This window comes from Branchiostoma floridae, chromosome 1 (genome assembly GCF_000003815.2).
Source record: "Branchiostoma floridae strain S238N-H82 chromosome 1, Bfl_VNyyK, whole genome shotgun sequence".
NCBI classification, from domain to species: Eukaryota; Metazoa; Chordata; class Leptocardii; order Amphioxiformes; family Branchiostomatidae; genus Branchiostoma; species Branchiostoma floridae.
Window position 1 is genome coordinate 7,694,820 of NC_049979.1, and position 13,346 is coordinate 7,708,165.

General features: G+C 40.8%; 2 protein-coding genes across 2 annotated transcripts in view; one reads left to right on the forward strand and one right to left on the reverse strand.

Moving 5' to 3' along the window:
* Positions 1–5,196, reverse strand: part of LOC118421179 (baculoviral IAP repeat-containing protein 6-like) — a 118,213-nt gene extending 113,017 nt beyond the window's left edge. The window contains exon 1 of the mRNA XM_035828344.1: positions 4,985–5,196. Within this exon, the coding sequence (XP_035684237.1) occupies positions 4,985–5,156 (172 nt within the window). The 5' untranslated portion in view covers positions 5,157–5,196. The remainder of the gene's footprint in view (positions 1–4,984) is intronic.
* Positions 5,197–7,911: 2,715 nt separating this feature from the next.
* LOC118415279 (potassium channel subfamily K member 1-like) lies at positions 7,912–13,255 on the forward strand (the record flags this gene model as incomplete). The annotated part of the gene is given in 6 exon segments (XM_035819763.1): positions 7,912–8,332; positions 8,767–8,942; positions 9,892–10,045; positions 11,626–11,870; positions 12,317–12,436; positions 12,614–13,255. Coding segments are annotated over 6 exon segments (990 nt in total). The 3' UTR covers positions 12,742–13,255.
* Between the last annotated feature and the right edge of the window lie 91 nt (positions 13,256–13,346).

Consider the following 13,346-nt stretch of genomic DNA (forward strand, 5'->3'; position numbering starts at 1 on the left):
ACCTGATAACATCCCCATGTGTGGTGTGGTGTGGTGTGGTGTGGTATGTTTTAGTGTGGTGTGGTATGGTATGGTATGGTGTGCTTTGGTGTCGTGTGGTGTGTTTTGGCGTGGTGTGGTGTGGTATGGTGTGGTGTGATATCTGAGGAGGGTGAGTCAGAAAATGATGCAACACTCTTAGTGTTACAATGTTGCCTGGAAAGAAAATCATGAGAATGTTTCTTTAGTTTAGAAGAAATTAAACTTGAAAGTATTGACCAAAATAATATTGAGATGCCCCTTTCCCTTGTCCAAGTTAAACCCCTACAAGTATTCCAAGACCCTTTCTGACTTTCTGAAGGAGACACTCCTAAATAATGCAATTACAACTCCTACAGTCAAACCTGTCTATAGCGGCCACTCAAGGGACTGGTCAAAATTGGCCACTATAGAGAGGTGGTCCCTATAGAGAATATGCTAATTAATTGACCACAAGCAATAAGTTACACATGGTTTTAGTACCCACTGATCTTTATTCACATAATACAGTACTGTACATGTACTGCAATGACTTTTACACTATATGTATTAAGAAAATAAAAGCTATAAAAAGTTTTAAATGTTCTACAGTTTATATTGTCTGAAGAGACCGGTATCGTCATATTTCTTTGATCTTTCGTCTTGTATCCTTTGATACTTCGCCGTTCGTGTGTTCCCTCCCGCGTTCACACGTCAGGTTCGCCCATTATGCTAATGTGGTACTCACAAGAAAAGTCTCATCATTTTAGACTTATCTCTTAATAAATGTAAGAAAAATCCACCATAGCCTGAAGTTCATATTATTTTGTCTTTGTAACAATTCATTCAGAAAGTTTTTGTGATGAAAATTAACCTAAGCGGTAGTGTATTAGAACGTATCTTTAACGCAATTTATCTCCGTAATATTGGTGTCGTCTATTGACCTTATATGACCTCGTTTGTCGGCGGGTATGGGTAGCGCCAGTTTACGAAGTTTTGTTTTGAAAATAAATCAAAGAGGTTTTAAATCCGGCGTAGGGTGACCATTCGGCAGCTGTATATAGCCGATCGCGTGCCGAAACATAGATCAGCGGTCCGCGTGGCCGTTATCGGCAGTGTTTTTGTACCTGCGGGACCGGAAATCGTGTGGCCGTGGCCGCGTTGGACAGGTGGCCGCTAAGCCTATTTCTTAATCATTACGAATCCAAGGGACCGACAAAAAGTGGCCACTATGGGCAGGTGGCCGTTATGCAAAGGTGGCCGCTAATACAGGTTTGACTGTACATGCATGCTGGATAAAGCACTTGTACCAAAGCACCAGTTGTAAAAACACTTCTCAAGGCAGGTACGTATACCATACAACATTTAAATACCTCTAGACATTATATGGCTTCAAAGTCAGCTTACATGTTTCATGTTCAGTTTACTGCTACATGTAAATTCACATGTGTTATATGCCAGTAGATCAATGATATGATCAATGTCTTGGTATCAAAGTTCATCACAACATCCTGCAACCACCCGCTAAATTTGGCAAACCTGATGTTGCTCCCATATTTATGCTTTTAACATTTTGGCAACCAATATTTCACCATTGCCAGATTGTTTGATATGACTCAGAAATATGTCCTCATGTCTGTACCAGTTACGTTGTATATCTGTTGCCTACACAGCATAATTACTTGTGTCAGTTGTGTAGGTGAGTCTTGGAGCCCATCTATGATTGGCAATGGCTGACAAGATCACCAATACTGCCATCCAGAAGGGCTTTGGATGCACCCATCGTGGATTTGATGATTTGGGAAGATTTGACTTAGGTAACAAGACTGTGCATATAAATGGATGGTAACATTGACGATGATAAAGAGAGACCTCATACAACTAGTGTAGTCTTTTCATGTTTTTAAACCCGTTGTAACAGGACTACATAAGCAAAAGGGCAATGTTGCATCTACATTACTGGCTGTACCTTTTCATTCTTATATCAAAAGCTAGGGTGCTGCAAGCTTGACTACACTAGTATCATTTGACTGCACATGTCAGACAAGTGGATATACATATTTATGCTGTCTGCCATCATAGCGACATAATGAAACACAGAAAATCTTACACTATAAATAGTAAAAGTAGTGACATGTTGCAAGGGACACAACAAGATAGATAGCAGTGTGACTTGGTCGCAATAAAAAAATTAAATTTACTAATAATTATGCATTTCAATGAATATTATCATCAGAAATGCTGAGAGCTACATTGTTGTAGATAAATCTTAAACTAAAGTATTTTTCATCTGCCAAATAAATCTCTTCCGACTTGATATTGCAACATTCTTGGCAATGAAAATGTTGGAAATTACATGTGTGTATGACACTTTTTAAGAAGACATTTGAATACAGAGTACATTGTATGAGATGAAAATATATTCTGAAATGACCAGTAACATCAGCACAGCTTATAATTTTATGAATGTCTTTGAGTTTGATATAAGAAAACATCACAGATGCCTCATGGCCAAAAAAATACTTCACACATATACAAATACATGAAATTATTATACAAGAAACAGACTACTGAAACACATTACATGTATATAAAACAGACGGGAATTCTTGACATAAAGCAGACACATTCAGGCAGCAAAACTATACATAATCATACTGCAGATATGACTGGAATCTCAAGTAGGTGCAGCATAACATTCAGTAACTTTTAAAAGTTACTGAATGTTATGTGAAACTACAAGTATGTTGTAGTTTCACAATTTGTAAAAGAAAAGATTTTCTAGTATATCCAGTATCACAATCGTAGTACTACTCTTACTAAGTCTTTGTACAGTACTAGTACTTAACAATTTAGCCAACTGGTTTCAGGCAATTTTGCTGATGCTGCAGTCTAGAAACAAATCAACTTTCCTGAGATACTTGAACGAAAGGCAAAATATCCAAGCTACCATAACAAAGATGAGGAATGAACATCAAGGACCAGGACTACAATGCTGTCAAAGAGCACATGATCTGGAGACAACAATCATCATGTCAGGAACAATGCAATATATCAATGACAGGTAAAACATGTCATCATGTGTTTATTGCTTTAATTTAATTTCCATTATTTCAATTACATGTATGAGCATGCACCTGACACTGTAGACGTAATTGTAAATAAAAGGTTTTTCATCCTTCTTTCATTTGTTTCTTTCCATGTCTTCTAAAGATGTGTTGTTTTTTTACTTATCCGATCAATATTTTTCAAAAGGAATGTGCTTCTTATTGTTCATGTTAATGTACATTAAACACTGAATGGGTTTTCTCCATTAAAGTTGTCCAAGCACTGGTCTCACGAGGATATGACTTCATGCTATCAGTCAATTAATGCAAGCAAGATAATAGTCTTTGTGACTTGTTTATTCAGAAATTGGACACACCCATTTTCACCTCTTCGATCCTCTTCCTCAAAATCACCTTTCAATGAGACCTTATCCAAACAGACAGACCATTTATATGTCAAATCCACAGAGAACTTCAGCATGAGGTATAATGACTAATTTAGCCAATCATCCTATATTCAAAAAAAAGCTAAAAGATTTACATTACACGTCATGTATTTCCATCTGATGAACTGCTGATGACTAAAGAATAACCTAGCAAAAATGACCCTCGGGTAATTCTGCAAGGATGACTTATCAAAAATGGATAACAAAGTATCTTCTCTGATAAAGATGACAAAAACATATCGAACAAGAACACTTCTGATCCTGGCATACTACTAGACTAAGTAATGGTAAACTAGTACTGTAATGTACTTACGATACGTTTGATTGTAGAATGACGTTCCTCCCACTGCTAAGTTCTAGTTCAATAGCAGATTGATGAAATCTTTGACACCTTTTCTCAACTTCAAGAAATACCTCTTAAACAATTACTGATTGTTCATAAGAAGATGCAAGATAAGTGATGGAAATGTGATCATACCACGAAACAATGCGCAACATTTGCATGCATCAAACAATTTTATATTCTGATATTGTAAAGAAAAGTAAAACCATTATTTAGCAAAGCCGTACCAGCTTTCCACGCATGCAGCTGGTAAAATTACAACGCTGACTCTTGACACCCAGGCAGAGCCCTGCATATCTAGCTTCTATCTGAAGAAAAGGCACCCACTGTACTTAATCAATAGAATGTACCTCACATTTTCAACAAAGCTAATGCTCTGTGATATTTTCAAATGATACAACACTACGCAATAAAAGCAGACCATTCAATATCCCCTTTTGGCTTTGGCAAATGTACCTGGTACATAAGGCAGCCAAAGGATAATCTGTCAGCTTATGTAAAATCAAGTGTCCTTAGTTGACCTCACAGTGCCATTATGCATCTAACTTTGGAATAGTCCGACATGGAATAGTCAGACACATACCGTGACTCATCTAATTGTGCCTTAAATTAAAAGATTTTCATCTTAAGAAAACTCAGTCCATTCCATTCTATGTACAGTTTTGTGCTCCATAAGGGACATTCAACTCTGCCCTGCCTGCCTTCCCAACATGCAACATGATCAGCAACATTGATGACAAAATTGGGCCTGTATAATTACATGTATGGCACTAGGGAATGATCCTTAATAAGATTTATAAACAAAACTGAGATACTATATCACATTGTTCCTTATCTTTAGGGTAGATATCCGTCTTTTCTCCAAGCCGGGTCACAAACTGTTTGAGGTAATACCAGCTGCGTACGCCAGGCAAGGACCATGATTCAGTAGTTTCGGCAAGACGTGTATCAGTCATAGGGATCTAACGTGTTTATCTACAACGCTACGGCATCGTGGAATCATATTATTGCTATAAAGGTATTACATAGCGGGGTTGATCAAACTAAAGTATGATTCCGTGTTTTCGATTTTTACTACAGGCGTTTCCAGGCACGAGACATGGGTTTAGGAAAACCCAAGACCGAACATACCCGGAAGAAAATAACCTTACCTCCGAGATCTGACTTAGTTAGAACCGCCCCAGAGTTGACATCAATAACTTCAACTCCTGTTTTCGTTGCCACCAGTATCGTGTTGAGGGTGGGGTGGTAGGACACGCCTGAAACCCCCTCCCCACACGTCAGACACCCCTCTTGGGTGACAAACCACTCGGTGGCCGCCATCTTGGTCTCTCACTATTGAAGGTGACGTCATGGAACCAACCATGTTGTTCCAGAGGGGGGGATTGTGCACCATGTTTTGTCGCCGTTCGAATAAATCTAACCAGGCGAGGCACTGGATTCGGCTAAACCATGTGCACGTGCCCAAGACCATCCAGCATGCAATTTCAAAATGATAATGAAATCAGAAGAGAGGAATAACAAATTTCTGCAAAAGAGTTGTGTGTGACAGGGGATTGAGTAGAGATTTTCAAACAGATGTAACAAGTTAGGGGTGTGACTCAGTGTTTTACCTGCCACCTGTGTTCATATGGCTTTCTATAGGTCCCAGACATGGAAGTGTAACAAGCGGCACAGAACCTAGATCTCTAGAGGAGCGTCATTTTCCGACCAATACAACACGATGTTATGAGAGGAACTAAGGTCTAAAGGTAAGGCGGTCCGCTAGAGGCCGGAGGGAAGGTATGAAGGAGAGAAACCCGTGGACCACCAAGATATTAAAGTACCACATAAACACACATAAAGGGCTGAGTGGAACTCTTCTTGGGGCCATTATTATATCAAAGAGGCTAACTGGATATTATTTTGCTCACGGGATGCATGTCTTGCCGCCCGCACATCTGCTTGGAGATTGTCGCGCACTGCGCTTTAAGTTGTTAAAACTCCCTCTCATGGCGTCCTGGCCAAAATATTGCAGACAGTTGCATTCTGTCCCGTTAATAAGTATGGTATCACGGAAAGTTATTGCGCCCATCTCCCTTCTTTCTTTCTTTCTCATCCCTGGTAATTATCACGCATCCAAGACGTTGATAAGGCCCCGTGCAATTTGCAATGTGCGCTTACTCCCTCTAGCGATAGCTCCGCGTACTAGTATAAAGGTTACAATCAGCCACGACCACCTTTCGATTGTATCGATAAAGGATTTGATTCCGATCTGGAACCATTGTCAAAAGACAACAACACCAACGCCCACCACCCCCACCCCCGTACCGAATAGCTTTGAGTCTTTGAGTAACGGTTTACTCGTATTGTGAATCTCATCAAGGCATGGTGATACTTGCTCAGAATGTTAGAATCTGCATAGTAGGGATTTTGAAACGTGACATCGGTCCAGCTACACTGACAGGCGCCAACGTATGCAATGTTAAAGTTGTGTGAAAATGTCAGTTCTTGCTATTAATGAATGTGGCACAGCTCAATAACGTATTTCTTGGCATGCGCCTTTCACAAAGGTCAGAATTTATCGTCAAACTCGAGCCAGTTAGCATTTGCACGATCTGACGAATATCAAGGAGGTTAAGATATTTAACCTATACTTCTAATACATGTATCATGGATCTCAAGGTACTTCTAGGCAATACACTTGTTACGTTGTTACGCTGATGGGTGGAGCAAATAATCATTAAAAGAGATAACGGCGAACATTGTAATAGCTAAAAGTGGATCTGAATAAGTCAAAGTCAAAGGCATATAGGAGAGAAACTATTATCACTGAAAAGTCCTTTGAAATAATGTCAGTGACACGTTAGATGATTCCATTGGTACTGTTGCATGATGTGTCAATCGGGTTCACTCTGAGGACCAATCAAAACGCGAGTTTTCTCCGCCTCCGGCAGGTAAAACAGGATCTACAAGAAAGCTCCCCGGCATTCTCCGGCCGCGGGTCGGTACGTTACAGGTGAGGAAGGGAGTCCGTGCGCTTGGATATGCATGACTTTGTGTGACTTTGTCGTGCTCCGCGTGTCATCGATTTAGTTTTAAAGGTGTGTGTTTTTGTTACTTCTGATAGTTCACCATTGGTCATATGTTTATCGTACGGACTGGAAAGTCTCAGCGATGCCCCCCGTAGACCCTTTCGGGTTATATAACATTCGGTCATTCCCTAAATTGCGAGGTCGTCTGAACGCAGTGGTCTGACAACTGTCTACGTAGTTCTGAATTCCCACGGTAAGATTGAGGATTGCCCTTTCTGAACACCTGTAAGGACCAATGCTGTTGTCTGTAGGTGTTCCGTAAAGCAAACTTGCTGCGCAGGTAAGATATTTTCAGTTCTATTCAGCTCAGTCGTTCAGTAGTCAATTGCAAAACTTGCTGTTCAAAGTGTCAAATCACATGAATGTCCTCGAACATCTGACGTGATTTGCATCTTACAACTACTTTTATAATGTCCGAATATGACGGAACCGGCTGGCTCGCGCCCCACGGAACTTACAATAATAAAGACACATCTACATATGAACCTAGTCTTTCATGACACAGAGAGGAATTTTGTGTTCCCTCTCGGTCATTATGTACGTAGTGTAAACAGAGAGCCAACACTTTGTGGTATTCACAACCCTCCCACCTGTTGCAAATGTACACACATCAAGTGTGAACCAACACAGGAAGGGTCCTGGTTTGTGCTGAAGTGATTTGTAATCCTCCTGTAATCTCAGTTCTACACCCAGACTGATTTAAGCGTTCAGTAGCCACATTATCATAGTATGGGTGTGTCTAGCGTTACGTTGATAAATTCAATGAACAAGATTAATTGAGGCAATTGAAGCTACTATGTTACAACCGCTGGAGATGGCCACGCTGGCTTCTAAGATGAAGACAACGGGGCTTTGCTACAGTGTTTCCTTGTTGTCGCTTATTACATTGGTATTCTCTGATTTCAGACTGACATCTGACAACCACGGACACTGATTCGTCCTTCCGGGAAATGTAGTAGTCAATCCTGACACTGAACTATGTATGATACAAGGCAACTTAAAAGTGAGACAAGGCAAACATAACGAACATAAGGCATAGTTGTCATTCTAGACATGCATTTGCAGCCGTGGGTAACCTTTGTCGCTGTGACACTTAGATATGCTTCAGAGGACAGAAACGATTGAACCAAATCACACGCGACGTCCTTAACCTGCACGTGACGTCAGGTGCATGTCACTTTCACCTGGGCCGTCGCACGCCACCGCAGTTTGTTGCATTTAAAGTGCTACCAGTCCGCAATCAGCTTCACAAATCACCATGCCGGAGCTGGTAGAGAAGGAGACATGTTTCATCAACAGAAGAACTGCCAGGTTGTTGGTTATCATCGTTGTCTACATCATGTTCCTTGTCGTCGGTGCGATCATCTTTTGTGCTATTGAAGGGCCACAGGAGAGGCAAACTGGGCAGAGGCTCCGGGACTTTAGGTGAGTGTGGAAGAAATGAAAATGTTCTAGCAGCAACAGAGATAGCCTTTAATTACTTATTTCAACTATTGTGGACAACCACTCCTACTGAGAGTATGGCAAGTTTACTGGTTCACGGCCAAGTCATTTTATTGGCTTGACTTCCTGGCCCCTCCCTTTACCTCAGCTACAGCAGCTAGTCTCTGATTTTCAAATCTTGTGACGCCGGTCTGGGTCAGCTGTAGCCAGGCTCTGTGATTTTATACGGCATTTCAACTGTATAGTCACATGTAATGAAAATAGTACTAAGTTCCTTGGACCTGTGCCTTCAGGGAAAATGTTTTTGCGTGCATGGATTGAATCATTTTGACATAGATAACGTAGCCAACAATAATGTCATTTTTCATGCTTTCCGTAATGTATCATCACCGTTGCCCGTATTCTGTCCCTTACAGGGCGGGATTTCTGGAAAAAAACACTTGTGTCGAAGAAGAGGAGCTAGAGGAATTGATACTGGAGATTGTCTACGCCACCCACCGAGGCGTGGCTGTACAGAGGAACGTCACCGGCCCGCCTAACTGGTCCTTCGCACCCGCCCTCTTCTTCGCAGGAACAACCATCACCACTATAGGTCAGGAAAGAGAGATTGTGACCATTTTGTGATAGATGAAGGTGGCTTGAGAAGGTCACAGTAAAACTACAAGTTTTTCTGATCACAAAAATGATAATGATATGATGTTTGCAGACGTGTACATGTTCGTCCAACTAAGAATTCGTCTGTCTACTGGTGGATTTGTTCCATCGGTGAAGAAAGAGAGATTTTTATACGAGCAAACCGTGTATCAGCAATGTTGGGTACGGTACGGATTATTTGTCAGATTGTTCTGTGTATGTCACACGTATTTACTCATCTGCTACTTTGCCGACCGTGTCCGGGTCTGTGGTCGATTTCCACTTCTGCACATCGCCGACTTTCCCACTCAAGTTGTGACATGTTAAAAATAAGGGAAGAATACAGCGTATCCGGGTCCAGCCCAGGGTGGGCATCCGATGTGTTTTGGCAATAAATGAAGAAGTCGTGTCGGCATTAACACTCTATTTTTAATCGCAACGGTAGCATCGTATCAACAGAAGATATTGTGCGTTTTTCTCGTCAAGAAAAATCTAACTAAGAGACAAAATAGGGCAATAGTCAAAATCATTGACAAGCCCTTAAATGTACCATTTTTGATACGGTCAAATTTCCAGACCGGGGCCTGTTACTGTTAGGGATGTTTGTGTAAACAAAAAGTGATCAAGTATAAGGAACATACACAAATTATGCTCATCAATTATGCTCATCACTAATCATCTTTATGTGCTATGTATTCTGTTGTCTTTTGCACTTTACTTTTCGTTCTTGAAAGCTGCCCGGCCGGGCCCCGGTTTGGAAATGTGACCGAAGTATTAGTAAGTGATCATTGCCATTCCTCGATCACGTAAATCAGCCTTATTTAAAAAAAAAAAGGTACCTACTGACTGCAAATACACCCCATATTTATTCATTTATTTACTGAGTGTTACCATGACGTTCCCTGCAGGCTATGGGCACGTGAGGCCGCTGTCTGACGGCGGGAAGGTGTTCTGCCTGGTGTACTGTACTATCGGCATCCCGCTCTCACTGCTGCTCTTCGGCATGTTGGTCTCCAGGATGAACACCGTGTCGTACAGGGGGCTCGACATGCTGCACAAAAGGTAACGGATCGTCGGTCGGCAGAAATAAAACTGTAGGTTTTATCTGCAATGGGATCAGAATATCCTGTATGTTCCGAGACATTAAAGAGGTAATATAATAATAATGAAGACCTTTATTGTACATTCATACCCACTGGGTTTAGTACAGGTCACAACAAATGATACAACATGATATAATGATACAATGAATCTACACTACTCAAGGATCGTATTCTACTGCGTACATTCGGCTCCTTCTCGTTTCTTTGTGATATTGAAAATGTAAGAACAGATATGCTTTATAAGTAAAGGTTTGTCTAGATTCATAAGGAATATAAATTTGTCTATATTACTTAGTTGTATGAAGTGGGGGAACATGGATTCTATTAGTCTGTAGAGTTCAGCTCTCTCTTTCTTGTACAAACTACATTCTACTACAAAATGATGTTCGTCTTCTAACTTATCTAGATTGCAGTATCTACATATTCGTTGTTCTAGAGGAGTGCGGTTATGTCTTCCGGTTTCGATGTGTAATTTGTGGCAACTGACTCGTAGTTTTGTGACAGCCGTCCTGTGCCGAATATTGTCAATATCCAGGTATTGTTCCACATTATAAGTGGACTTGAACAGTCTGTAAGACCTCAATTTGTTTTTAGCGGATCCACCTTTGTTGTCATTGTGTATCTCTCTTAGAAAAGTTTGAAAATAAATGTCTTTCAGACGCTGATTGATAGAATTGATAATTTGAGACGACTTTGTATTGTGCTGTAGAGGACAATGCCATACATAACCATAGCCGCATTCCTCCAGTGACTGGCGGACTCCTGACGCCCAACACTTGGCTCCAGCCTTGTCTAAATCTATCTGGCAAGAAAGAGCGTCTGACTGGAAACTGTCTGCTGGTACTTTCTGGCGAAGTCTAATTAAGTGTTTAATAGCATTTAGGGAGGCTTCCAAATGAATGGGGAACCTCCCTAACTCGGCTCTAGCGGCGAGGCCACTTGTGGATCTTGGCACGTGTAGGGTTTGCTTACAGAATTTTAGATGTATTGTTTCAATAGGACAGGATTTGGGGCTTTTAACAGAACCCCAGATTTCCGATCCATAGAGAATTATGGGCTTAACACATGTATCAAAAAGTTTGTTTCTGACAGACAAAGGAGCATCGGCTTTGTCTAGGGATTGATTTATCCCGAATAAAGCTTTCAGACCCTTACAGTATAACCTCAAAGGATAGAGGTAATATAACCTCAAAGGATAGAGGTTAATCTAATGTTCCTCAGAAAAGGAATCAAGTGATTATCCACGTATGATAAGCCTCATAACTAACATGCCATGTGACACCATGGAAAAGGGAACGCTACAATGCAGTAGCAGGTAAAATAGAATGTATGAAAAAGACGTTCCCGGTGTTCGGCACCCGTGGACAGTTCTCGAGCCGATAGGGATTCGACACCAAGCCCAGGACGACGCCTTACTGCAAACTCTAACCATAACCACAAACCGAGTCTCCCTTGCCCTGGTGCCGACGCCACCTGTTCGGCTAAGGGTATTGATACGTCCTGATACCTTCTGAACTTAGTGCGTATTTCCGTTTTCAGGTTTGGAGGAAAGGCCGACCCTGGGACTATGAGAATGGTACACTTCGTCATCTTAGCGTCCGTGTGTTGCACAATGGTCATATTCCTGCCTGCGATGATTTTCTCCCTAGTAGAGGTTGACTGGCACTACTTTGACGCCCTGTACTACTGCATGATCTCCCTCACTACCGTAGGGCTGGGCGACTACGTGCCGGGGGAGCACATAAAGCAGAAACAACGGGACCTGTACAAGATCTGCAGCACTAGTGAGTGAAGGGGCTCATCCTAATATCTAAAAGCTCAATTGTTAAAAGCCTACTTAGTGTTTAACGTTACTTCTGATTCAAAAGAATGTAAATAATGATTAGGAGTTAATTAATAAAAACTATGATGCTATTTTCTGCTTGCTTGGTTCATAGAAATGCAAAAAATTGAAGTAAATGTCTACTTTTGAAATTAGTTTTATTGTCAAGTCCTCGGTATTCATTCGATTAGCACGATTTTTTCATAGCCTCCATAGCAGGCTTCTAGGGCCTTTTTCCCGTCTTTTGGTGACTCATAATACACATTGGTCAAGCAGCCAAGAGAGCCTGTTATGGAGGCTAGATTTTTCACCACTTCTGTCATTGTGTTAATCAAAAATAAAAAGTCAATGTTGCACCTGTTCCTTTCTGTATTCTCAAATGTAAAGTGATATCTTTCGTTCCCCCAGTTTATCTAGTGTTCGGCCTGTCTGTCATGCTGCTGGTCCTGGACAACGCCTCCCGTTTCCCAGAGTTCCGTGCCTATATGTCCTCCCTCTCATGTTTTGACGACCAAACAATCCCAAAAGGTAAAAATTGTTTTCTTATCGTTATCTATTATAAATGCAAACTAATGCATTCATTAATGTACTCTTTCACCACCAATATGTGTGGAATGTAGGGAATCTAATACATGTAGATGTGCATGGGTGTTCGTAAGCATTTGTATCTGACATAGACTTTAACAGTTTTATTCTCCATTCCAGCCAATGGTAAATCCCCAGAATTGTTGCATCAAGAAGAACCACTGGACTGTGAGCCACTGGAAGAGGATATCCAGTTGAAGGGCAGCGTGCAGAGGGATTACAAATCCCTGGCGGTGGCAGGACATTAAATTCATAGTTGCAAAGACATTGGTCATGTTTCCTGTCACATCAACTCTGTTCTTTGCCGTACATTTGGAAAATTACGCGCAACCTGTACGAATTACATGTAGATGAATCTCTATAAAACTATGTGGAAGTGGAAAGTAACTTATTTTGCCAGAAGATATCTGAGAAAATCATCCTTAATATTTTGCCATTACCGAACAGAAGAGGCTATCTGTTTTGCATTGCAATTCTTGCAACTGACTTACAATTGTGAACAGTTAACAGTATTTCTTTATGGCAAGGTTACAAATATTTCTGTGTGTACTACCGCATAGAAAGTGGATTTACTTTGCAAGCAATGCATAGAATACTATATTTCATCCATTAATCCAGAAGAATATTCAAATTAATAATATGTGAGTGACATAATAATATGGTCTAAAAGTATGCACCTCATACTAGTTCAAACTTAGACTTATTGAAACCATACACAGTGAAATTTCCAGAGGAAATAATAAACCCTTGAATGTAAATATGGATGAGTTGACTTCTTGTATAAGACTACACAATATCAACCCAACTCTTTTTCATCTCACTATGATACGAATGCTGATGTACCTGGCAGGTC